Below are 27,875 nucleotides of genomic sequence, written 5' to 3'. Positions count from 1 at the left end.
CAAATATAAGCCAGAATAAGGTACCTTTAGTATAATAGGGGATGTGGGTAGCATTTTAACTTGTTCCTAGCCCATTTGAAGGCATATTGACCTAGTCTCTAGAAGGAAAAGCCTAGGATGCGGGATTGACTTAGTCAAACCCTAAGGCTGCCCATTTTTTTCCCTTTTCTCATCCTACCCCTTTAGCTTGTTCTCTAAGGCTCCTTCACCTATAAATAAGAGATCTACCTAGTGTATTTGACAAGTTAAAATTATAGTAAAGTAATTCTACACAATTTTTGTGAGTTGTGAGTGAGTGAGTCTCCTCCTAAATTGGTCTTATCTTGTGATATATGAAGCTCTCAAGTGGCGGCCTCCTTTCACTCATCTTGGTGATTCCATCCCATCAAGTGGCGTGATTCATCATTGCTTAACCATCCCTAAGTTCTTCTTTCATCATCTCTTCCATTTATCCATTTCCATTCCATTCTATCATAAACATGTTCTTAGTTTTGTCTCTTTAAATTCCATTCGGTCCATTCTTTTGTGCTTATGTTGCTTGTTCAATTTCGCACCATATTTGTCATCATTCTCACCATATAATTGTGTTTTTCCTTTTGTCTTTGTGAAATGAACCTTCACACATACTTAACCACTTTGTTAAGTTAATGTCTAGTGGGGATTTTCCTTAGATTTTCACTCTTTAATTGTCTTAAAAATCTCAATCATAAATATCAAAGTGTCACCTAATGATCAATCCTAAAATCAACTCACATCAGGTGGGAACCTCAGAACAAGGAAGGAGGCACTGGTCATTAACACAAAAGACATTGAAGGTCCCCAAAATAAACACTTATGAGTTATTGGGAGAGGAGTCATTGGGGGTTCTGTAGGTTGACGTGATAGAGACCTGAATGACACCATACCGACGCTACTTAGCTGATGGTTTATTCCCGATAAAGCCTGGAGAGGCGAAGACGATTAAGAGGAATACAGGAAGGTATACCCTTGTGGATGGGAAGTTGTTTCATCATGGTTACACCTATCCCATTCCCACTTATGTAAGTGGGGATCAGTGTACCTGCATCATGGCAGAGCTCCATGAAGGTATTTGTGGAAGCCATGTGGGAGAAAAAGCCCTCTCGCTAAAGATTGTTTGAACTGGGTATTATTGGCCAACTATGAAGGAGGATTGTATGAGGTATGCACAGTGATGCAAACAATGTCAGAAACATGTTGATTGGCACCATGCGCCCTTTGAGGAGTTACAGTCAATACATAGCCCCTAACCTTTTCATACATGGGGAATAGACATCTTAGGTCCTTTCCCTTTGGCAATTCGCCAGATGAAGTACCTGGTGGTAACTTTTGAGTACTTCACTAAGTGGATAAAAGTTGAGTCAGTTGCACAGATAACTGCCCACAAGGTGTAGCACTTTGTGTGGAGAAACATTGTTTTCCGTTTCGGGATTCCAAGGCACTTGGTATTCGATAATTGTACCCAGTTTGCAAGGTTGCAGTTATGCACGCTATGCACAGAGCTCAGTATCAAACAAGTGTTTGCCTCTGTGGAGCATCCTCGGACGAATGGTCATGTTGAGTCTGCCAACAAAGTCTTGCTTAAAGGATTGAAGAGGAGGTTGAAGAAAGCCAAGGGGACCTAGCCAGAAGAGGTACCTCGAATCTTGTGGGCCTATCACACCACTCCTCAGTCCACGACCAAGGAAACGTCCTTCAGTTTAGTATATGGGTCTGGCGCCATGATACCTGTAGAGACCCAAGAAAGTTCACCTCGATTCCAGAACTTTATGATAGAAGAATCTAATGAAGGGAGGAAGGTGAACCTGGATCTACTAGATGAGGTGCGTGAACAAGCTCGTATCAGGTCTGGAGCTTTAAAGAGAAAGGTCGAGTTGAAGCAGAAGTCCAAGTTGAAGCCCTGACAGTTCCGGGTGCCGACTTGGTGATGCGAAAAGCTCACCCTTACTAGTTGGAGAATAAGTTGTCTCCAAAATGGACTGACCCATTCCGCGTGATGGAGGTCCTCGGAAACAGAGCCTACAGGCTTGAAACCCTAGATGAGGGAGCTATACCTCGAACATGGAATGGGACAAACCTCAAGTTTTATTTCAGTTGAGATATTTTGTTTATACTTTACAAAGAATTCGAATAATTAAGGGGACACTCTTTTTACCTTACGAGGGTTTTTTAACGAGGTCACCCAATGAAAATTGTTCTTGAAAGATGATGCATTAGAATTATTTGCTTGTTAGCACACGATAAGGCGACTTACCGGTAAGATTATCTGAGTAAGCACCATGTGTGTATAACTAATTATGTAACGTTAGACGAGGCGACCTTTCCTTGGTAAGATTCCAAGTCTAGGTGTTTCGAAGTTTATGTAATTCAAATGGGGCAACCTCTTCTCGGTAAGATTCCGAGTCCAGGCACTCTGAATTAGATATCGTTTAAGATTTTTCGGCTTAGGGCAGGTAAGGCGACCTACCTCAGCGTAGGTGAGACCACCCGAGTTCGAACACCCCACAGGGTAGTAACACCCTAAGCAAAGGAAATTGTTGAAGAGTTGACTTGGTGTGTAAGCCAACACCTAAGTAAGATACTCTAAATAAAGGAAATCGTTGAAGAGTTGACTTGGTGTGTAAGCCAACACCCAAGTCATATACTCTAAGCAAAGGAAATCGTTGAAGAGTTGACTTGATGTGTAAGCCAACACCCAAGTCAGATACTCTAAGCAAAGGAAATCGTTCAAAGAGTTGACTTGGTGTGTAAGCCAACACCCAAGTCAGATACTCTAAGAAAAAATAAAAGGGTTTAAGAGTTGTCCCGGTGTGCAAGCTAACACCCAAGCCAGACGCTTTAAACAAGGATAACTATTCAAAAGTTAACCTAGTGCGTCAGCCAGTGTCCAAGTCAAACGCTCCAAGATTGTAAACATGTCATCCTTAACGCAAGAGGGAAAAAACTGAGCTTGGAAAGGGGGTGGTTCTCTAAGTATAGAGGCCCTGTTTTGCAAGGTCAAGGTATGTGATCCCTGTTTAAGTATTGAAGGAGCATTCAAGCTAGTCAAGAGTTTCTTTACAACCAAAGAGTAGGGATCATCCCAAGGTTAGATTTCCAAAGCATTGTGATTTTTTGTGCTTGATGGAAGTTTTAAGTTTGTTGTCCTTTTAGCTTAAACAGGTTAGCATAAGTGTGAATTGGTATGTTACCCATATATGTTAAGTTTGTGCTAATCGCGTTTTCATTAAACATGAATAACACTAGTCGAAGTCTGTTAAAGATAAAAGGCTAAATAGGAAGAAGAAAGGCTATGGCTAGCACACATACATAAGAGTGCTTAATAAGTTAGAATTGTTCAAAGTACTACAAAAGGTGGTAAGTTATACAAGAGTACTACTCTTCCGCGAGTTGCCCGTTTACCACAATTTTGCCAGGGCCAAGCTGAGAGAAGTCCATCTTAGGATAAATTTCTGAGGCTTGTGCAACGGCGTCTTCAAAGCCCACAAAGTAAGAGTTAGTGACATCATTGGTGAAGGCCTCCTTCTCCTTAGCGAGTTCTTCTTCTTTATGGGCCAGTCCTTCCTTGAGCCTCTCCACTTCGGCCACCAGTCTTGTCCTCTCCTCAGATAATCCAAAGGCCTCCTTGGACTTCTCAACAAGAAGGACCTCAACTTCTTGTTTTGATCGTTGGAGCTCATTATGAAGTTTGACCGATTCTCTTTGAAGGTTCTCCACTCTTTTTTGGAGTTCAGCTACCTCTTGGGATCTCTGGTCGGCCGACCCTTGCAATTCTTTTAACTTGGTGATGACCAAGCAGTTTGCAGTAAGAGCCTGCCCCAATTGCCTCATGGTCTCCTAGACTAGGAAGTGCACCTCGAGGCATACCAACTTCTCCTTCGCCTTGTTGGGCAAGAAGGCCTTCTCAAGAAAGGACGGGACATCTAGACTTTGGTCCCATAGTCTCTCCCCATGGGAGCTTGTACCCTCATCCTCTAGCACCACTCTCGTATCACACGACGGGGTTGGACTTGGCAGAGGAGCATGGTAGGAGGGAACACGTCCATCAGATTCAGAATGCTCGGTAAGGACAATTGGTGTCTTCCTTCTCATTTTGAAGACTGGCCCAAAAAAGGTCTCCTCGTCATCCTCAGTGGGGGTTGGAGCAGCTACGACAAGAGCCTTGAGCTTAAGATCTTGGGCTTGGGGCACTTGAGCAACTACCCTTATGTTCTTAGTCCTCTCTGCTAGATCATTCTTGTTAATCTAGGCTAACATGTTGTCTGCAAAGAAGACAAGAGGAGTTTCACAACAATAATAAATTCAACATCATAAAGAGTAGAGAATGAAAAGTACTAATGTAAGTCTTTAGGTCCCCTGGGAAAAACTCTTTGCTTATGAGTGTGGCAGTATCGAAAACCACCTTTAAGCTTGAAAAGAAGTGGCAGACCTTCTGGTCGCGTTGGGGCATGTTTTCCAGGCGCTGAGCACATTGGAAGTTTGGTTTCTTGTCCAATATAAAGGAAACTCATATAGAAGAGTTGGGTCATTCTTGTTGCAACGTATCTTCAGGATGCCTTCGAAGCCTTTGTAGGATTGTTGGAAGAGTGATAGCAATGCTCTCCCAGCCACCCCGTTTAAGGAAACCCATAGTTGGCAGCCTAAGTGCTTGGCCTAAAAAAAATAAAGAAAGACTTCTAAAGATGGCAAAAGGCCAAACTGTGTGCAAAGAATGGAGAATCCCCAAACAAATGCCTAGCTATTTGGATGTAGCTAGACAGGGGTCACGTTGATCTAGGTGAGGAGTTCTTTTTCAAAATTGAACAGGGGTAAACGAAGAAGAATCTGTTTAAACACGGTGGCATAAAAATAGCAAAAGGGACTCTCAGGGTCCGAGGACTCGTCACAACAGACTCATCTTCTCTACACGGGATTATCCTAAGAGCTCTAACGTTTTCTCTGCCAAAATGGCACTTATTTTGGCGTTCGCTTTTCATAAAGGCCATTATTTGTTCATGAGAGGTATATTTGGAAATTTCTTCTAAAATGTTCTCAGGTGCCCAGGGATTCAAAACTTTGTAATCCATTATAAGAGTATCTAGAAATACAAACACAAGCAAATACAGACACACATTCAAGCAAGGAAAACCACACACAATTATGCATTTCAGATTCAAGAAAAGCGATATAACTAGCAAAAATAGCGATCAACATAAGTAGGAAAGAGTAAATTCAGAACAGACCCAGCTCAAGTAATATGCTCATGATAAGTGCTTCAATCAGATAATGATGCCAACATAGAGTAATAAGTTGAGTGGAGGGAAGTACCTTGTTTCAAGGAGCGATTGAGGGTGAGGAGGTTTCCCAGGTTCGCGAAGGAGGTATAGGGAGAATAAGAAGAACACAAGGGGTTCGCAAGGGTTGAAGAAATGGAACAGTGAGTAGCAGAGGGTTTCCAAATGTTAACTTAAACAATTATGGGAATGGGGAGCGACAACGTCTTCCCACCGTTGATGAGGATGCCACGTGTGCGTTTGAGATTAAGTATGGTGAAATGTCACCTAAAAAACGCTTTGTGCGTTGTGCCACACCTGCCCATTGTGAGAATTACACGTACGCCACCAGGGCACGCGAATAGTCTCTTTGCTGAAACAAGCTCAGCTCGAGACTGAGGGGCTTATGTATTGGACAAAGCGCTCCTGGCTTAGTGCTCGAATGTCGGATCTTAGTGCGTGGAGTAGGCAAGTCAACTCAGCTGTTGGATCAGTAAAATGGGCCATGTGATTGGGCCCAGTTTGGTCAGCAAACCCGTTTTGGTATAATTGAAGTAACCTTTTATACGTAAAGATAGGACTATTAATAAAGGGTATTTGTGGACCTAGGGGTACGTTTAGTGTGTGCGGAGTCTAGGTCAAATAAATGTTTTCTTTTAACCTAAGCCCATGTGTTCCAGGGCACATAGTGGTTAGGTTGCATGTACGGCGAAAGATAACTTTGCACCATGAGTAGGGTGCCCATGTAAGCAGAATGTTCCCCTGATGTTGGCACAAGAGTTGGTGCCCTGTTGGCAGATGATTATATTTGTTATTATTTTATGCACTATTTGGAGACGATATTTCATTTTGTTGTAGCACCTTGAGGGAAGGCGCCGCTGAACGTGTTTCTCCTGTTGAGTATGCTTTCAATTGAGATTAGATTCTCGTGAGAGAAAGTTGTTACAAGAGGTAAGCTATAAAAGAGGCTTAAAACCCCAAGTAAAGGTACACTTTTTCTAAAACCGAAACTGAATACTTATTGATTTTTAAGCCCTTTACTGACTTGATCGTCGGAGTGCAATCAACAGGTAGGACCCCCTCTACTTCAATGAAGCTACGTTCAAGAGCAACAAGAGATAGAACAGATTTCAAAAGAGTCAACAGGCGAGCAAGTCAATCGGCGAGAACAATATTCTACAATCCTTAATACAAATTTATATTTTGAAATACAAAAAATAACAAATTTTAACTTTTAAATTCCATAATTTGGGAAGTCTCTTAATTCTATATTATGTGATTTTAAAGAAAACTTCAATAAAATATGTTAAAGGATATTTTTTTTTTCAAAGTATAGGAGTGCAGGAAGAAACGTATAGAGGTGTAGAAAGAATTTGGCAATAGAAGGGGCTTCACAGTTAAAGCCCAATGGCATTGAAGAAGCATGGGTTTGGGCTCAGTATAACATGGAGCCCAAATTAGGCGCGATGGAGATCGCAACGTTGGCTTGCCCCCTTCACAGTACCAATTGTATCAGTGTTTCTTCTCCTGCGTTGTGTACGAGTGTGAGCACGGTAAGATGCAGACCATTGCGAGGCGCTTAGGGCACCAATCGCTGAAATCGTCGACGTCTTTGAGAGCTATCTATCCAATTTCCGATCACCGTAATCTTCAATTATCCAATAATCTTCGCTTCTCGCTCTAACTCACCTCCGTTTTCATGTAATCATAATTGTTGTTTCAGATTATGTAGCGGATCATGAGCGTTTTGTTTCTACCATCGCCAACAAGGGCGTGGGTCACCTCGTTCGCAAGGGCACTGGTGGACGATCGTCTGTCAGGTTTGCCTCATTCCCTCTTCATTCTTCCCCTTCGTGTCGAAAATTAAGACTATTGCAATTGTTATAGGTTTTTAATTTTACTGTTTCCGTGATGAGGTTAAATGGTTTTTCGTATTTTTGGTTGTGGACCTACATTTTGAAGGAAAAGATTAATTAATAGGGGGAAAAGTTGAAGGAAAACGAAGCGCGTTTAGGTTGTTTTGGATGAGGTCTGAGCTTACAACTGAAATGTGGGTCTTTGGTACGGGAATCTGCTACCGTTGGAACACAAGTCTCGGTTGGTGGGGATCTAAACGATTACTTGATTTATTGTTTCAGCTCCTGGATAGCTATATGAATGGTATCGAATATTCTCGTTCACTTAATCAGATATTAGAATAGGAGCAGTAGTCTCTAGGTTGTGGGTTCAATGTCGCAGACTTGATTTATGGGATTAGATTTGATCGTGCAGGACTTGCACTAGCAAAAATGTAAAACTAAAGCTGTAGTCTGGAGTGGGAGCGGGACTAAGAACTTATATTTTCTCCATTAGCTGTTAATTTTTAGCTGATGTTGCTTCACTTAGACACTTACTATAACTGATCTTTTCAGCTCTGGAGATGTTGCTTCACTTAGACACTTACTATAGCTGATCTTTTCAGCTCTGGATTTATGTTATGTATCAAAGGGAGGTCATATTAATTTTCCTAAATGGATTAAGTTCCTGTTCTATAGAAAATTTATTTGAGTTTTCACTTTTCAAGAAATGAAGTTACTACTTAGGATGGAGTGAAGAACTGGTTTTCAAGATAACATTGTAAGAATGGTGTGATACAATTCAACTGTAACTGTAGCTTGATTTTGCATGTTTAAAAAGGACCAGACACTGTATATAATCTATTGTATTATCACTTATTTATTATTTGGCATGGCCTAGGGCATATATTCTTGTATCCTCATGGAAGTCATGTCATGGATGTTTGTTGTGTATTGAGCTATTTTTACTGTGGGTCTGCAGTTTTAAGGCTAGTTTTAGTTATTCTTCTAAAGGCTGATTCTCTCTGTTAATTTTGGTCATTCTGATTGGGTATAGAGGGATTTAATTTTGAAAGAGTCATACTGTATGAACTATTGTTATTTGATCTTGAAGGATCAGGTATATCTTTCAGAGAGTTAAAATCTTCTTTTGATATTTGTTTTTTGACTTTGATCTTCCCTGCCTGATTTACTTACTACTTGAATTCTGTTTTTTAGCTTTGCATTTTTTATTTAAATAATACTTGAAAGCAATTATTTTTTCAGTGGCATTATTGCTACAGTATTTGGGGCGACTGGATTCTTAGGTCGTTATGTTGTCCAACAACTTGGTATGTACTTTTCTAGGATTTACATTTTCTTTAGGAAAATTTGTCAGAATGTTGCTCATTTTTTATTTTTTCTTTAAATAAATATTGTGGAAAGAATTTTGTTATGGCTTATACATTTTTTCTCCCATTGTGTTGATTTTTTGGTGATATCATTCCCCTCATCCAGCTAAAATGGGATCTCAGGTCCTAGTTCCTTTCCGAGGCTCTGAAGATTGTCCCCGTCATCTCAAATTGATGGGGGATTTGGGACAGGTAGTTAAGATAATGTTTTTATACATGTAGAGTTCTCCTTTTCCTTCTCATTCTTTTTGGTTGGAATGGAAAAGTTAATACTGCTATTTGTGTGGATTATTTCCTTCTGCTATTTGTGCGGAATATTTCCTTCTGCTATTCGTGCTAACCTTCAAGTGATTAATATACCAGATTGTACCCATGAAATACAATCCAAGGGATGAAAGTTCTGTAAAAGCAGTGATGGCCAAGGCCAACGTTGTTATCAATCTTATTGGTATATGTCTCGTTTTGTAATTTTTCTCATTGAATGTTCCAATATATTGTTCTATTATATATGATTTTTTATCTTTTAATCACATACTCATTCTACCTGATTTTGTTGCTGGCAGGAAGGGATTATGAGACAAGAAACTACAGCTTTGAAGAGGTGAACTATCACATGGCTGAGAACCTTGCGAAGGTATGTTATTTTACATTTGCTGTCAGCTTGTCATCCTATATCACTACGCTAACATTTGAAGTTATCATGAGCTTACTATGGATTAGTTGTATCCTTATGTTGTCTATTAATACATTAAGTGTAAAATTTAAGATGTTCATGAACTTTTGACAGAAAAGAGCAAGAGAAAGTCAAAATGTCAAGTTTAGCATGAGAGTTTTATAAGTATTTATTTTTTATTATGGATTCTGGTCAACTAGTAATGTGGGATATGTGATTGTTCTGTGCGGTAGTGTCTCAAACTGCATATTGAGTCTCATTTTGTAATCAGTCCAGTTGGTCTGTCTACCCCCTCCCCAAAATCGTGGTGCTGCAGTTGTGTAGATTTAGAGGGATATATTGGATCAGTGTTCGCTTGTTCTCTTTAAACATTACCTTATATCATGATACTGGAATCTGTTATGAAATTTTAATTATGTAATAGAAAGTCTTCCAAAACAATTTTTCAATGGATTTAAAATTTTTTGGTATGCAGTGTGATAGGTTGAGTAATGAGACCTTGCCTGTGGAAATTAATTAAGTGGTATATGTTGGCTCAGGAGCTTGTTGCAAGCTGTATGAACTATTTCTAAGGGATTTGATTTGAGTCTTGATTCTGAGGCATAAGAAAATTGTGATATTTAGTCCATATAAAGTGAACTTATATATGAGCCTTGCAAGGCTTGGATTAGTTTAATATTTCTATTTGTATTATTTTAAAGTTTGTGGTTTCCTATCTTAACTTAACCCGGTGTTTTAAGTTTATTAATTGTATAGTTGATCTGTGAGTTGTAGATTTCCAAAGAGCATGGTGGTATCTTGAGATTTATCCAAGTTTCTTGTTTAGGCGCATCTCCTTCATCTCCATCCAGGATGCTTAGAGCTAAAGCCGCTGCTGAGGAAGTTGTTTTAAGGGAATTACCTGAGGTACAGTTAATTTTTTCGTTGTCTGGACTAATTTATTTCTAGTTCCTTTATCATATATGTAAGAGCAGCAACTTTTTGCTCCAGAGATTTCCATTTGAAGTTAACCAAGAAAGTCTAGGGAATGAATCCTCTCATGTTGAATTTTCACATGGCCTTGTAAATAGGGTAGTAGCCTCGATTTTCACATGATATATTAAACATGAGAAAATTCATTTTCGAAAGGCCATATTCTTGTTTGAATAGGCTTGTGGATGGAGATAATTGGTTTTCTTCAAAGAATGGAAAAAAAGCTATCCTGAATGATGGAAGTCAAAGATGCGATACAATATATTTTTTTAAGCACCCTAGTGCATTAGTTTCCCAAGTATTAAGTAAAAGGATTGTTGGATATCGTTACATTGCTGCTTGTCCAAATTTGGTGAGAAAGTTATTTTATCCTGTTTAGCATTGCATTTTGTTCAAAGGAGGGGAGGGGAAGGATGGAAGTTAACAAAGGAGAGGGAAAGTATACCTTGTTTGGTTTACACTCACAAAGGGAAAAGGTTAATATATTGTACACTTATAATTAGTAATGGTAGAGATGAGGGTTGGAATGAATTTTTGGGACAATTAGTCTGCAAAGGCCAAAAATCATGAACCACTTCCCCCCTCCAATCCCTCAGTTTTACCAGAGGGGTACAAATACAGGAGGGGAGGGATTTTAGGGAATTTATTTCCCCTACCTTCCAAATTGTTGAACCAATAAAACTAAAACAACTCTTTCATTCATTTTCCTCTGATCGTACATACTATAAGTTCTGACAGATAGGCGGGTAGGGACTTCTGCTTTTTTATTTCCCCCACTGGCCAAATTGTTAAACCAGTAAAATTAAAATAATTATACCCTTCATTTCTCTCTTAACATCCAGTGTAAGTACTGATGGAGTGTATCCATGATAACAAATTATAGGAGTGTAAGTAAGCCGATATGGGTCAAGTTTAGTATACTTTTTAACCCAATCCAATTAAATTTAATTGGGTTAGGTTGCTGGGTTGAGTAATTTAAAAAAAAAAATCATTTATTAAGGAAAAAAAACTCAATAAATATTTCCAATATTTCTTACTAATTATAAGGTACCAACAATAGTTATAAACTTATAATACTTATATAAATAATATTCATATGATAAAATATAAAATTATTAGTCAACTATTATATTTAATAATATATGTATTGTGTTGTTGGGTTCATTGGATTTGAAATTCATGAAGCCGTTACCCAATCCAATTATATTTTTTTTTTGTACCAAATAAAACCCAACACAATGACCAACCTAACCCACTAAAATGTAAATTGGGTTGGGCAGCTTCGCAGGTTGGGTGCAACCCATGTAAGCCCCTACCCAGTTAGAAGTACATGTTAGTTTTCATGTAAATGACAAACTGAAAAACATTTGACTTTATAAGATGAAATGTGGTTATTTTGCACTGATTGTTGTATATGGGTGCATTTTCATGCTTTACCACGTTGCAAGAGCATTAATATCAGAATTCTATTGTTAACCCCTACAGGCCACAATCTTGAAACCTGCTGTTATGATTGGTACAGAGGATCGGATATTGAATCCATGGGCTCATTTTGCGAAAAAGTATAGCTTTATTCCATTGTTTGGAAATGGAAGCACAAAGTATGTATAAACCTATCAAACAATCACTTGGAACTTCAATCTTTTTTACCAAAGTGCAAAATTGTTTTGTTAGTGGTTCTTCCAGTGTTGAATTTGTTTTTAATTTTTTTCATCTGAAATGCAATTATTGCAGGATCCAACCTGTTTATGTGGTTGATGTTGCTGCTGCACTTACTACAGTCTTGAAGGATGATGGCACTAGCATGGGAAAGACTTATGAATTGGGTGGTCCAGATATCTTTACTGTGCATGACTTGGTATTCTCTTACTTTAGCTCTTGTTATTTTATATTTCATATTTGGCTTAAATATCTTAGTCCTTCAAAATATGCTTATTTTTTCTTAGTGCTCCAAATTAAAAATGTGCTTGTTTTAGTCCTCAAATCTCAAAATGTTTTTTTTTTTGTTTCTCCTCACTAACGTGTTACTCATTGCTAATGTGGCTAGTGACATCATCAACGTCAATAATGACCTATGTCACTAGAGTAATAACATGAAAAATCACTTTTTAAATTTTAACTAAAATTTTTTGTAGTCCCTAAAATTTTGATCAAGTTTTATTTTAGTCTCCCAAATTTAAAAGTGATTTCATAGTCCCTCAAATGTAAAATTGATATTACAAGTCCCTCAACTTTGAAAATATATTTTTAGTTCTCTGAATTTAAAAAAAAATAATCCCCAAATTTAAAGTGAGTTTTTAAGTTTTCTAATTTGGTAAAAGTTCATTTTGATTTTCAAAGTTGACGTCGAATATTTGCTGACATATCTTATCACGAGTGTAGACAATTTTAACCTTCTTTGAAATATCTTTTTTTCTCTTTTTAACTCCCTCAAATTAAAAAAAAAAAATCATTCCCCAATTTTTAATGGAGTTGAAGTCTTTAATTTGGATTAAAAAAATCATTTTAGTTTTCAAAGTTGACGATGTTGAAAATTTGTTGACGTAATTAACACTGTTTACTTTGAGAAAGACGATTTTAACTGTGTTTGGAAGTATCTTCCCTCCTATTTTTTTCGCCTCTTCTTATGATAGGGACTTCTTTTTTCTACTAGGACCACAACCATTCCCTTATTTTCTACCTTGTTCTTTATCAGATTGTCATGAATGGAGTTTTGACAATTTTTTACTGAGATTAAAGTGTAGTATTTATGATATGGCTAGAATGCGTGAATACAATGTTTCCTTTTGCCTCAATAGATTTTGTGGGTTTAAAATCATAAACAAATTCATCTTAAAGCATGATCCGATTATTTAAATTTTTGAAATTTAAATTGTTGTAAAACATATCTCTAAAATTGATAGAAAACATATAGTTCGTCACTTAAACCTATTCATACAAAACAAGATGGTTGACATACATGTTATGGGTAAGTTTTTGTTTAATCTTCCATCCCTTAACTTTTTTTTTTGGCAAAGGAGTCAAATGAAACAAAAGTTGTACATTTAGTTTTTGAATTATAGATGTTAAATAATTTTTTGTTTCAATTTGAGTGACTAAACAGTCAATTTTATATTTGAGGGATTAAAAAAAATCAATTTTAAATTTGAGGGACTAAAGAAATTATTTTAAATTTGGGGGGTTAAGAAAATTTAACCTTAATTCAAGGGATAAAAAAGATATTTTAGCCAAAAAATTAAAAATTGAATTTTTACATTATTATTTCAGTCACATGTCATTGTAACGAGTGTAACCTCATCAGTGTTGAGGAACGAAAAACATTTTCTGAAATTCAGGGACTGAAAAACCAATCTTTGATTTGGAGGTCTAAAAGATAAAGCAACCCAAATTTGAGGAGCGAAAAAGAGCCTTTTTCTGAAATTGAGGAACTTAAAAAAACAATTTTAATTTAGAGGACTAAAAGAAAAAGTGACGCAAATTTATTAAAACAAGATTCACTACTTATATTTGTTGCTAATATTTATATTTCATTTGTAAAAATAGAAGGGGCTTATTTGTTGTGGGTGGGGGGGAGTTGGAAGAAGAAATTGTTGAATGATGTTGAATCTGTGCTAATTGCAGGCAGAGCTCATGTATGAAACGATCCGAGAATGGCCTCGTTACGTGAAGGTGCCTTTTCCCATTGCAAAGGTGTGTTAATCCCCTTCATAAGAATTGTTCAAAGTGTTACACTTTAAAATCTATAACTTCAATCTTACATAGATTTGTGTTAATTTGCTGTGTATTTATGTGGTATAAGAGGAATACTTAGTTTACTATGGAGAGTTTGTGTTGACGCATTTTGGTGTCGTGAAATGATTACATATCAAATGATTGATTTCAGGCGTTGGCAACACCAAGAGAAATATTACTAAACAAGGTCCCCTTTCCGCTACCTAATCCTGACATATTCAATCTGGATAAGATCCAGGCTTTGACTACAGATACCATTGTTTCAGAAAATGGTAAGTTCCTTAATTCAATCACGAGGTCTGTTTTTTTGGTTCCCAAGACATTATAGAATTGTCTCTTATATTGCTTATCCCACATTTTTTGTTTGATGAAATTTGCAGCTTTGACTTTCAATGATCTTGGAATTGTTCCTCATAAGCTCAAGGGATACCCTATTGAGTTTCTTATCTCATATAGGAAAGGAGGCCCACAATTTGGTTCTACCATAAGTGAAAGAATCAGTCCAGATGCTTGACCATAAGATTCTTTGGGTTTTGATCCTGAATCATTTTTCTGCCTTGCCTGTACTTTCACCATTTCATTTCACTATTTAAGAAGATCTGAAAGGCTTCTGTATCTTTCTTTCCTAATCTGTAGAATACGTGATCATGTTTGACTATGATAATAAAATCCAGATACTTGTTGATTCCCAAACTTAAACTCCGTAGGATCAAATTCAGATTCATGTTTTTATACCATATAAAAAAAAAATCTCATTTCTAATGTGTTTTCTTTTATGCACTCTTTTAGTTGTGGGCAGGTTATAACTTCAAAAATCTCCCCTTGACCTTGTCTTCGACCGTCCAGAGAAAAACAAAAAGAAAACAAATTGTACATTTCAAAGGAACCAAAACAACGTGATAAGTTGGAATAATGAACCAACCTTGTTCTGTAGCTAATGGAACACAATATTATATAAAAGAAGAAACCTCTACCATCTTTGATTCTGTTGTGATGGATCCGCACTTGTATTTTGCTATGCGGTTAGTGGCACTTGTATCTTGCTGTACGGTTGGTTGAAGGGTCTGTTTTTAATTTTTGTTAAATCTTGTTTAATTTAGAAAATTAGTTTGACATTTGAAGACAAAAAAAATTATTTATAGGTTTTTAATTGTTATTTAAATAATCTTGATATCTTTTATTTTTCGTAAGGAAAAGCCTTAATTTATTTTATCTCATTTTTTTAAGTATAATAAGGTAAATAATAAAGAAACAAACATTTTCTTTACTCATGCCTATGCGATAAATACTTGTATTTTTTGGATGAAGTAACACAATCGTCTGTTAATTTCTTTTTTATTTGCCACTTATTAAATTTTAAGATAATATAGCTTTTTAATTATTTTTTTAATTTAATTCATATAAAAAGGAAAAATTATAAAAATGATAAGAGAAAATCTAATAATATACAATTATACCTTAAAATAGAAAATTGAAAATAAAGTAATTTACTTACAATTACAATAAAAAAATTAAAAATGTTCCTCTTTGAAAAGACTATTATAAACTTGATTAATGCATGTTTGAATTGAAAAAATAATTTTAGGTGTCGGCTGGATTTTGCGAAATTGTGGGCGCTAATCAACACTGACGTGACGCTTTTTCTTTGGCTGGCTTTTCTGCGGTCCCAGCCCCCTATTAATCTGATTTGTTTATTTTATATTTTTCATTTATTTAAGTTTGGAAATCAGTATGAAAGTAAAAAAATAGTAAAAAATTTATGAGAATTTATAATAGTTTTGATTAATATAATAAATTTTAAAACTCGTAAAATATATTTATAAAATTACTTTTATTATTATTTTATAATTTTAATTAAATAATACATTCTTTATAATCATTATTTTATTATTATTAATCTATAATTTTATTATATTATATAACGTAATTAATTATATTACTTTATATAACTTAAAATGATAGCATCTTTAATGAAGATAGTGGATCATATAATACAATGTTTTACCCTGCAAATCCAAAAATTAAATCCATTCAATAATACTAATCGTACCAATACATCTCACAAAAACAAACCAAAAGAAATGAGCATTGAGCAAAAGTAGGGTTTTTAAAGTCTAAAAGTTACCAATTTATCTAATCACATCATCATGCTTCATGATCATTTTATTGGGAAAAACCATTTCTTTCTTTTCTTTTCTATTGAAAGGAAACCCAAAAAGGATGATCACACATCCACAGTTTAAAAACAAAAAAACCATAAAAGTTAGTTTTTTAAAAATGGAAAAATAAATTTAAATAGGAAGAAAATTAATTGAATTGTTGGAGAAGAATAAAACGTAAATAAAGGCGAAGTTATTACAAGACATTGATGCAATGATGGGAACATCCTCACACTCTCATCAGCCCTACGCGTCCCAATCCTATGCGACACCGACATGCAAGACAACCCCAGCGCACCTTATTAACCTGCGCCACCCTTCCCTTCTCTCTGTGCAAATTTGACTCCGTCAAATTCTACATTTCTCTCTCTCTCTCTGCGCCAAATCTCGTTGCTCTTCAACGGAGCATCAAATTCAATCAAACACTGCTCCATACAATCCTGTTTTCTTTTTCTCTCTCTGCTATGTGCTAACAGTCGTTGTTGATTTCGTTCCAACAACGCCAATTTCACATTGTGATCGTTTTTTGGTTGTTTTGAGCTCTCTGATTACTCAGAATCTTTGTTGTTAGGTTTAGGTTTTTGTGATTTGACTCTGTATCCTATGAATTGATTGAGTCAGGGGTTTTCAATTGCAATGCGATGAGAAGGCGCTCTGACCAAACGGAGAAGGGGGCACCGAAGAATCAGAATTCCCGCCTTTGCTGTTTGGCATCCCTTTCTGCTTTCTTCTGGTTCTTGCTCCTTTACTTCCATTTTGTGGTACTTGCCAGAGATAATACCAATACTAATAGCAAGAGTAATTACAATACTCATGTTGATCATCACTCCCTATCCACAACACCTCTCTCTGTTGATTATGAACCTGAACCTGTCCCCATCCATGTAATTGATTCCCCTCGAGTGCAGACCCCTCCTAGGAAGATTCTCCACCCTCTCCCTGAGGTGCCACCCAATGACACTCACACTCACACCCCTCGCATTCAGAAGAGTTTTCCTTTCATGGGAGCAATGAGAGCTGCTGAAAACAAGAGTGATCCCTGTGGGGGGAGGTACATTTATGTGCATGACCTTCCCTCCAGGTTCAACGAGGACATGCTGAAGGAGTGCAAGACTTTGAGTCTTTGGACTAATATGTGCAAGTTCACCACCAATTCTGGCCTTGGCCCGCCCCTTGAGAATGCTGAAGGGGTGTTCTCTAATACTGGCTGGTATGCTACCAATCAGTTTGCTGTTGATGTTATATTCAGCAATCGGATGAAGCAGTATGAATGCTTGACAAATGATTCCTCTGTTGCTGCTGCGGTTTTTGTACCCTTCTATGCAGGATTTGACATTGCGCGATATCTTTGGGGTTACAATATTTCAGCAAGGGATGCAGCTTCGCTTGATCTGGTTCACTGGCTCATGAAGAGGCCAGAGTGGAGCAGAATGAATGGCAGAGACCATTTTCTTGTTGCGGGAAGGATAACTTGGGATTTCAGGAGACTTTCTGAGGAAGAATCAGATTGGGGCAATAAGCTTCTGTTTTTACCAGCAGCAAAGAATATGTCCATGCTTGTGGTTGAGTCCAGTCCTTGGAATGCAAATGATTTTGGGATTCCTTATCCTACATACTTCCACCCAGCCAAGGATGCTGATGTGTTCATTTGGCAGGATAGAATGAGGCAATTAGATAGGAAGTGGCTTTTCTCCTTTGCTGGTGCTCCCCGTCCCGACAACCCCAAATCAATCAGGGGTCAGTTAATTGATCAATGCAGAAGGTCAAAGGTTTGTAAGCTGCTGGAATGTGATTTTGGAGAAAGTAAATGTCATTCTCCCAGCAGCATAATGAAGATGTTTCAAAGCTCGCTTTTCTGCTTGCAACCCCAGGGTGATTCATACACACGAAGATCTGCTTTTGACTCAATGTTGGCTGGTTGTATACCTGTCTTCTTCCATCCTGGCTCAGCATATACACAGTATACTTGGCATCTTCCCAAGAATTACACCAGGTATTCTGTCTTCATTCCAGAGGATGATATCCGTAAGAGGAATATCAGTATAGAGGAAAGGCTTAGTGAGATACCTCCTGAACAAGTGAAGATCATGAGAGAAGAGGTCATTAGTCTCATTCCAAGACTAGTATATGCTGATCCTCGCTCCAAATTAGAAACTCTTAAAGATGCATTTGACGTTGCTGTACAAGCAGTAATTGATAAGGTTACAAATTTAAGGAAGGATATCATTGAAGGTCGCACAGATGACGGCTTCATTGAGGAAAACAGTTGGAAATACGCTTTGTTGCCTGAGGGAGAGCATGAGGTAGGACCTCATGAATGGGATCCTTTCTTCTCCAAACCAAAGGGTGGCAGTGGAGATTCCAATGATTCCTCTTCTGAAGCTGCAAAAAATTCTTGGAAGAATGAGCAAGTAAATCAATCATAATGGGAAAAAAGGGTAAAAGAACTGCAGGGTGCTGCATTTCAGCTTAATGCAGACTTCGAAAAGCTTTTGAATTGGGGAGGAATTACAAATTATTATTTGGTCTTGCTGTGAACTTACTGCTGAACATTTCTAAGGATATTGATCAAGTTTCCTCACTGAAACCCCCATCTGGAGATATATTCTTTGCTTTACACATTTTTGTGTTATAGATTTTTTCTGATTTCTGCTTCGTGTATTCTCCTCACTCCTCAGTGGTTCGTAGAATGCTTTGGGAGGTTTAATAATTCCTTTCATGTAATAGTTTTATTCATTTGATTCATATAGGAAATATAAACATTTATTACAATTAATGGTAAACCCGAACAAGTTTAACCATTGAAGTCAGGGATAGATCAGTTGAATATTATCATTTCTCCGCTGCATCAAACACCCCCCACCACCACACACACACTCGAAAATTGTTGAGATATTATATTATTTTCAGTTGAGTAAACGTTCTACTATTTTCTACTTTTGCACTGTTTTATTGTCTGATTCCCTTGTTCAAGGTTAAATACATTCATTTTAGTATATTGGGTTACTTAATTTGCTGAATGCACCTGCGTTGTTTAGCTACCTATGGAAGCAACTAGAAATGTATGAGCATAGTTAAATTGGTTCGTTCATTTTATTAGAATATTGGGTTACTTCATTTTGTGAATGCACATGCGTTGTTTAGCTACCTATAATGGAAGCAACTAGAGAAACGTATGAGAATTTTTCTTTCCACTCCAGATGCTTTCTAGTCTGTATAATTCCCGTATCAATATTTTGGGTAAATAAATTGGTAGCTAGTTAAATCTAAGATTTGATTAACTAAAATATGAAATTCCACTTTGTTACATAACACTATCACTGATTGTTAAATGGCCAATAAACAGTCGGTAGCAGAAAACCCTATAGACAGCAGGACAAAAGTTTTGATAACTTCTTTTATATGTGAAACGAACTGTATTGACGTGTAGATTTGCTTTGAGGAAATACTTCATCATACTTTCAGATGTTTAGTGTTTTTTGATGTATGACAGTGTGGTAAATGTTAATTTTGTCCTTAATGGAATTGTTTAGCTGTCAATACTGAGCAATTGTCATTGTTAGCACTCTGTTTTCATCCTATAAAAAACCTTTCCTGTTTATGTGCGTGTAATTTCTTCCTATTTGTCCACAGAAGAAATCGAGAGCAACTAGATAAACCATGTTAGAGTAAAAAGTTGATATGTTTAGAGAGATAAAAATAATGAGTTGTAAACAAATATCAAACTCTGTCAATGATTGATGATACTTCCACAAATTTATACTGGTATACCTTTTACAGTTCACTGTAAATTTCCATATAATAGATGACACCTTTTTGCAGAGACTAACTTGAAGAATATGCTGACATTGTTGAAATAGGGGGACCCAAATACACTCTGGGAGAGGCAGAGCCTGCTCAGCTTTCATTGCTGATGGACCAAGGTTGGTGCACATGTAAGCTACACTAAGTGGTGATTTGTTTTTCCTCAATAGCATTTACTTTATTGATTTTTTTTCTTTTTAAACTTAAATAAGTAAAGATTTTTTTAAAATATTTTAAAATTTAATTTCTATATGCTAGGAAATAATAAATTAATATTGTGTATTGATAACTTAAATAAATAAAGAAATTAATGAATTAATAAATCACATTAATCAAATAGAATCTTTTCACTTAATTCCTTTTCACTCAATGCAAACAATATCAATATCTACTTTCTTTCCTCTCCTACTCTCCCCTCTTATTTGAAACAAAACATAAAAATTAATATATTAATTAACTAATAGATTAAAAAATATTTTTTAAAAATTAGTGAATTTAACAGATTAGTAAATTTATAAATTAATGAAGCGACAAGGAATAAATTGTGAAATAATATAAAATCGTGTACATCCTCCAATAGCCGAAAGGAAAACATTAAAGTAAAACAACAGTCATTAAATTAAAATAACTATTTAGTTTTTTAAATTTGTTTAACTTAGTTTCATGATAATTTGGTTTGGAAGAGTCTTTATTCCATGAGTAAGTATGCTAGCTATCTAAGTTTGACTCTAAATCTCACATTGAAAAAGAGATACTTGTTTACAGGTGGTTTAACACTACTTCATCATCCAGGTAGCAGCCCTCACTCTTACACCTGTTAGGATCAGGGATGCACTGTCCTGCAGACGGAACTGAGGATGCACTCCCTGTTTGGATCAGCAAATAGAGAGGAGTGGGGAAGTGGAGAAGTGGGTGGTTGGGGGCTGGAACTTGCTTCTCACCATTGCAGAGAATGGGAAGGAGAGGAGAGAAAGCCATGTAGAGTGTATGCAATCATATTACTTACATCACTCACATACTTCATTAAACTTTCCTCACGCAGTCACTCTAACATATCCTAATCTAAACACACCAAATTTTTTTCACACTTTCTTCTAAAATCCTTACACTTTCACTTTCCCACACCCTCAACAATCTCTAAAAAGTACATAAAATCCATGAATAAGCTATTAAATGGAAACATAAGAATGGTATATTTGCTGACACAGTTTCTTGTTTATTCAAAACAGAATAGTAGAAAGGAAGTCATTGAATGATGAGCTTTCCAAGTTGGCTATAGGAAATGGGTTACATGGTAGGTACAGAGCTTCGGGACAAGCAAAATTTCATAAAATCTTGGTGTCAGAAAAGACATGAGTATGCAAATTGAAGTTACATGCAGATGAACTATATTGCAGAAAACAAACTTGTTGACAAAAGGGCGAAAGAATAGAAGAGCGGAATTAGAACATTAACTCATTTTTTGATGAATTGCAAACCATTTGCATTAGAGTATCGCTCCATGAATCTCATGAATCTATCCCAGTCCCTTGGAGTCCGCATTATGTACTTGGCTTCAATTATTGAGGGCTTACCATTCACAAATTTAGCATTTACATCCACTGACTGAAGGACTCCTTCTTCATCAATCATGTAAAATCCAGTGATATCACCAATTTCACCTGAAGAATCGAAAACTGAAGGTTGATCAAATGTGAAGATAGCCATGCCATTTGTTCCATCCCTTGATTTGGTCAGCCTCACATCAGGAATTGTTTGCTCATCAGTTCCCTGGATGAACTGTATCTTTGGTTTTGCCATCATGATAACAGGCATGTGCATGGCACTCTTTTGTGTTAGCATAGGTAACCTCAAACATGACATGCGCAAAGTTTGACCATTGAATGAGGAGTTTATACTTTGATGAACAATTGAAGATGGGACTGCATAAACAAAGAGGGCATCATGTTCACAGCCTTATTTATATGTTGGTAGTGCTACACACTACAGAGATATTAGCTGTATTTTCAATGTTTAAAGAACCTAACTTCTATATTTTGGGATCAAGGGTAAGGGTCAATGAAGATGATGCAAGAAACTGCTTTGAACATAGAATGGTGCATTGTTTGAAACTAAAGGCCTTCTAACATTACTTCATATACTTTGACAGCATTAGAAAAGTGTTTGTTCTGTTACTTTTCTTTTCTCTACAACATGGAATATCACCAGTCAAAAGATACCACCAAAAGCCCCCTTTTGCTTAACAAAAGGTTAAAATTAGGCAAAGCAACATTTGACCTCTTAGCACGTGTTCAAGAACATGACACAGTTTGGTACATCAATGTTCTGTGGTCAAGCAGAAACTACATCAAATCGATAGAAGTTTGAAAACTAAAATTTAAAAAATTGTACTGAAATGTATAATGAAAAATGAAGCATCATATCAAGAATTTCAAGAAAATAAGAGATCAGAAACACAGAAAAAGAATGCAATGCCACCTCCTTTTGTTAATCCTATTTTCTTATTTTGCCTCCTATAATGCCAAGTGCCAAGGGTCTCATAACAGATGCAAACCATATTGAGTTGAAAATTACTCAAAGGCCTTAACCTTGCAAAATAAATTCGAATAAAAATTGATTTCAGTTGTAAAAACTTTAGATGAATCCTGTATGTTGAGTCCCCAAGCATGCTGAAGAGAAGAAAATGAACTTTTTTTCTAACTAACAAATATGATCAAATTTAGTAGGAGAACATACATTGTGCAACATAATTTCATCAGACTTACTAGTAAAATCATCTCAGACAAACATTTCATGGAAAAATGGAAAAGGTGATAGAGAAGGCAAGTTGAAAGAGGGTGATGGTACCTGAGTATGAGGGTGGTTTGTGAAGTGAGTTGGAGAAAGGAGAAGATAATGCAAGAGAGTGCAGAGTTGCCATTGCCAGAAGGAGAGAGATGCAGTTCACAATAGCACTCTCTCTAGCATAAAGGGCTATAAAATTGTGGTCCAAAAAAAATGTTTGGTGTGTAACAAACATAGCCACTCATTTGTGATGATAATTCTTCACTTTTTGGAAAGGATTGTGTGTGTGTGACATTGGTCAGATTTGTCAAAATCGATTGAAGATGCTGACATGGCATCTCACCAATGATACACGTTACACCCATTATGATATTTGTTATTTCTAGATTTTACTTTTGGTCTGGATTAAATTTATTTTATGGTCTTTGTAATTAGTTAATTTTTTATATTTAACAGCAATACTGCCAACATATATCATTTTATCAAATCTACAAATAATGACATTCAAAACTAAAATAAAAAGTTACAGTAAGAGTTAAAATAAATATATTTTACTTTTAGAGGCTAAATAAAATAGATATTAGTAAATTAGTAGGATTGTGGGTGAAAGTGATCTTTTGGGTGAAACTGGATTGAACATACTGACATGACATCTTACTGATGATGCACATCACAAATATGATATTTTATTGTTCTTTTCGATAAAAAAAAAAAGGCTTTTTTGTGTGCGTAAATCTGTGCACCACTCAAATGGGCTTTTTTTATCATTTTGATGGCTTTTCTTCCTGCACCCCTATAATTTCTAACTGCACTGCAAAATGTTAAAATGACCCTTTTCCTCTTTGTAAAAGTGACTTCCGAAAATATTAAAAAATAAGCTTTCCAAAATTTCTGGAACATGACTTTTGTAACAAAAATTTCAGAACATGATTTGAAAAACAAGATTTTTAGATTAAACTTTCTAAAACAGAATTTTCAGAACAAGATTTTCATAATAGAGTTTCTAAAATAAGTTTTCAAGAACATATATAATATCTTCAATAATATTTTTTTTTTGGAACACATGAAATGTGTTTTGAAACGAGCTTTTAGATCATATTTTTTTAACAAACTTTCTAGAACGTATAGCTTATAGAATGAAGTTTTTGATTTTAGTACTAACCTAATTTTCATTAAGTGTTTTCAATTTAATGAAACTTTGTAATGCTTCACTTTTGGTATGCAAAAGAAACAACCAATAATTCATAGAGTTGTGCAGAATGAATGATATAATAATGAGATCCATTAGTTGAAGGTGTGAGAGCAGAGTCCCAAATATCAGTGAAAATGAGATCAAGAGGCTTATTACATTGTCATGGAATTAATGTATGAAAATTGGTATAATTTTTCCAAAACACAAGATTCATAGAAATTATTATTTGAGCTATATGTAACATTTCAATGACTCATTAGTTGTTTAACAATTTTAGGTGGCACATGCCTAAGACAGAGTGCCAAATTTGTGTAGATGCAGCAGACATAGGTAATATTGCAGTAGAATGAACAATAATGTTAGATATAATGAAGAGAAAACAATAGATGAACAATAATTTTTCCTCGGTGTTCTGTTATTTGACAGTACAATACTTAGAAAAGAACTCAAAAGAAAACATTGTTATCTTTGACAAATTATGATACACTTAGCAAATTTTTTATTATGTCATGTGGTAATTTATACATACAAATATATTTGTCTGAATTAAGAACAGGAAAATGAGAAAATCCAATGTTTTGTATAGACAAACTTGGACATCACCTAAAGTGACTATCAATGCCAGTGTAAGAAGTTGGTGAATCGAGATTAGAAACAGAATTGCACATTAACAAAATTATAAGAATGAAGAATAAATTGAAGTCTACAATATTGAAATCCATGAGTTTTTGGCCGAATAATTTTGTAAAACCACAAAGAACAAGGCCCTATACATATAAGGCCTAAAGAATATGATGTGAGATCATTAGGTTTAGTTGTATATATTTGAAGTGCAAAAGCATAAAATTCATGGCATGAATGTGTTACTTCACTTGCATATATGAAAGTTTGAATCAAGAGTGCCCAAAAACATAAAGAAAAGATAAACAAGTTTGGAAAATGATAATCTGTTCCAGTAAGAAGAGTGAACATGTGCAATTAGGAGCAGCATGATCCAGTTTTGGAATCTCTTTGCTGTGAGTAAATATGGGCTTCCTCTTTCTTTTCATTTTTAAAATGGTGAAAGGTTGGTTCTGATTTTGGTTGGCACAATGGACACACCTAAGCAATGTTTTCAACATTCTCTTACCTTGGATTCCCATTTTCCACTATTAAAAAAGGTATAAGTTTGAGAAAGAACAGGCATCAAATAATTCAAAATGTGACTAATTCAGTATTTTGAAATCCTCACTCACACACACTCACTCTCTCTCTAATAATAATGAAAAAAAAATGTACTTCACCAGGAAGCTGCTATTTCACGTGGCATCCATCTGTTCTAGGACATAAACAGGTGCCAAATGTGTTCCAATTTCCAAATAATAAAAAGGGCAGTGATATTCATCATCACTATCTGAAATCCAACACTTCACATGCATGCATGTGGATATTGAAAGAGATAAAAGTGCAAAAACAAAAAAAGAAACAATTTTGATCTGATAGAAGTTGCAGTTGGTGGGCTCACACCATAATTGATTTAGTGCACCACTTTCCTCCCATTTTCTTCTGTTCTCTATTTTTTCTGATACTTTACTCTCTATTCTCCATTCCCAATGTCATCAAATTAAGATCATCTGTTACACTTTTGCTTGCTTCTTCTTTCTCTATGGACATAGAAAATCTCCTTCAGAAATCAACATAAATAATCCCCAGATTCATTTGAGTACTTTTAGATTTTGTACATGTTTCTCTGCATTTATTTCTAGTATGCAACAAACGATGAATTGAGTGTATGTTACTCCAGTTCTTGTCGAAACTGATGCTCTAGTTTTAAGAATACCTCATAATATTTTGGTTCCCCTTTTGTATGGAGAGTAGAATTTGTCTTATTTTCATGTTTCCTTCTCCCTTTAACATGGAAAGATTCCATCTTTTAATCATATCGAATAACTAACATTTATAATGCTAAAATCATTAAATGTGCAGGGGATAATGGTTCTGATATTTCGATTTTTATATTTTTCCTATTTCTCTTCCTTTCCTTCCTAAAGGGATACAAAATAAGAGGAGAGGGGACACAATTTCTTCACTTTTTTCTTAAAAGATTCTGATAATCACATGGTTTTGAGGTTTTGGTTTGGATTTTGAAGAAAATAATAATAATGAGAATAAGGTTCTGGTGGATCCTAACTTTAGCCATGCTAGTTGGGCCATTTATGCATCATTTCTGAATCTTTGTCATAGTTGGAAGTTACCCTTTCAATTCTTCAGAAATTCAGCTTTAACAATCATGGAACAAACTTAAAGTAGCATGGCAAGATGCTTTCTGGTATGATACTGTTTATTAACAACTCAAGGTTCTGAAAGCTCTTAATGTAAACGAGGTTACAAAATTACCTTAACAATGTAATAGCTAGGAACTTCTACTTTAAACTGCCATAAACTGCCAAATTTCTGGTTGCTGATTAAATCTCTGTTATAAACTGTCAAATTGTATATACATGTTCTGATGCAAATGTGAAATAAAGATGATATATAAACTCATATTAATTCCAATTTTGATGAAGAATATTTGAATGGGCTAACAGTATAAATAATATATATGATGATATTGATGGAGAATATTTGAATTCATTAAATATAAGCATAAATAATATTTAAGTCTATTTTTTAATTATTGATTGGAAATGAAACTAATGAAGTGGAATCTTTCAGTTTTGGAAAGGATTTTGTATGATTAAGTTTTTTTTCTTCTTTTGTATGATTAATTAATATGTTAATAAAAAAATTATAAGATATTCAAGTAATATTTTGAATATCTCATATGCAAGTGGAAGTAGAAGTTGGTACACAATCTCTACATGTTTGAAATTTGAATAAAATATGTTTATAAGCATATGGATAGGTTTGTTAAGTTCAAATTTTCTTTTCTTCGTTTCTTTTCTTAGGATGAACAAGTTATAAGCTTTAAAAAATTCATAACAATATTTTTTTTGTTTAAATTTGTCAATTTGACGATTTAATATTCTCTCATTCATAATTAATCATTTCAAAAATAACATTTAAGAAATGATTCTAGTTGTATGTCCTATGATAGGTTAATTATTTTTTCGTGACAACCTAATTGACTTTCAAGACTTCACAAATATCAAGATCTGGACAAAAATATTGAATAATTTAGATGGAAAATAATAATATACATAATCTAGTACCCATGAATATTTGGGATTTAACTAACTCGTTGAAAAAACTAAGTTTTAAAATATTTACATGAATTTTTTTTATAATACATTTGAATTATATTTTATTGTTTATACATGGCTTGTTGCTCTTTTTTGTTTTAAATGCATTATTATCCTTTTACATTTATGCATAGCATTTTAAGATGTAACATTTTACAACATGATTATAAATCAATGCATAGTTAGTTGCTTTATGTTTTTATAGTATTTTATATTTATTTCATGGATATAACTTGGTGAATAATTGATAGCTTATGTGTTGTACAAGATGGAACATTATATGTTATACTCATAGAGATAACTTGACACATAATGTTTCATAAAAAAGCATTTCATTTACGCTTTTAGTTACAAATAACATTTAAGTCAATAAGAAAATAAAAGAGATAAATTCATATTAATACAGAAAATTCATATCCTCTGATGGAGACATTAATATATTGGTATTACGCGACCACTTTTTAGGATAAAAAATTATGAACAATCATAAATAATTGTTTTTTTTATAATTGATAGTATTGGAGATAAAAGAAGATAATCCACTTATTAAGTTTTATCTTTTGTATAACTAACAACTTATTTATTAATAAAACTGATTTATAAAATATCAATTATGAATATATCATAATGGTAGGCATAAGTACAAAAATTTGTTATGTATTGAATTATTTATTACCAAGCTAGAGAAACAAGTCAGAAGGGTGAAACTAAATAAACAAATAACTCAGCTCGATCTTCCACTCAATGCAGAAGAAAATTCTTTCATTCCATTATTCTCAATTTTGTAATCAATAATGCAATTGCCTTAAAAGGGATTCATAGGGAAGAAATAAGAAAGAAAG

The 27,875-nt window shown here is 35.0% G+C and overlaps 3 protein-coding genes across 3 annotated transcripts; 2 read left to right on the top strand and 1 right to left on the bottom strand.

Moving 5' to 3' along the window:
* Nucleotides 1–6,627: 6,627 nt before the first annotated feature.
* Nucleotides 6,628–14,566, top strand: LOC137828947 (NADH dehydrogenase [ubiquinone] 1 alpha subcomplex subunit 9, mitochondrial). The gene is made up of 12 exons (XM_068635716.1): nucleotides 6,628–6,913; nucleotides 6,994–7,090; nucleotides 8,372–8,436; nucleotides 8,603–8,688; nucleotides 8,860–8,944; nucleotides 9,060–9,130; nucleotides 9,944–10,075; nucleotides 11,627–11,742; nucleotides 11,876–11,999; nucleotides 13,763–13,831; nucleotides 14,025–14,145; nucleotides 14,254–14,566. Exons 1-12 carry the CDS (start codon nucleotides 6,829–6,831, stop codon nucleotides 14,385–14,387), a joined length of 1,185 nt encoding a protein of 394 aa, XP_068491817.1. The 5' UTR covers nucleotides 6,628–6,828; the 3' UTR covers nucleotides 14,388–14,566.
* A 1,603-nt stretch (nucleotides 14,567–16,169) lies between these two features.
* On the top strand, nucleotides 16,170–18,838 carry LOC137828945 (xyloglucan galactosyltransferase MUR3-like). Its single transcript, XM_068635714.1, has one exon. The coding sequence runs from the start codon at nucleotides 16,674–16,676 to the stop codon at nucleotides 18,456–18,458; it is 1,785 nt and encodes a 594-aa protein (XP_068491815.1). The 5' UTR covers nucleotides 16,170–16,673; the 3' UTR covers nucleotides 18,459–18,838.
* A 2,193-nt stretch (nucleotides 18,839–21,031) lies between these two features.
* Nucleotides 21,032–22,854, bottom strand: LOC137828946 (photosystem II reaction center PSB28 protein, chloroplastic-like). The gene is made up of 2 exons (XM_068635715.1): nucleotides 22,684–22,854; nucleotides 21,032–21,758 (listed from the first exon to the last, which is right to left on the bottom strand). Exons 1-2 carry the CDS (start codon nucleotides 22,754–22,756, stop codon nucleotides 21,292–21,294), a joined length of 540 nt encoding a protein of 179 aa, XP_068491816.1. The 5' UTR covers nucleotides 22,757–22,854; the 3' UTR covers nucleotides 21,032–21,291.
* Nucleotides 22,855–27,875: the final 5,021 nt, after the last annotated feature.

Source organism: Phaseolus vulgaris, chromosome 7 (genome assembly GCF_000499845.2).
Source record: "Phaseolus vulgaris cultivar G19833 chromosome 7, P. vulgaris v2.0, whole genome shotgun sequence".
Taxonomy (NCBI): domain Eukaryota; kingdom Viridiplantae; phylum Streptophyta; class Magnoliopsida; order Fabales; family Fabaceae; genus Phaseolus; species Phaseolus vulgaris.
The sequence above is the reverse complement of the archived record's forward strand: the minus strand, read 5'-3'. Positions and strand labels throughout refer to the sequence as shown.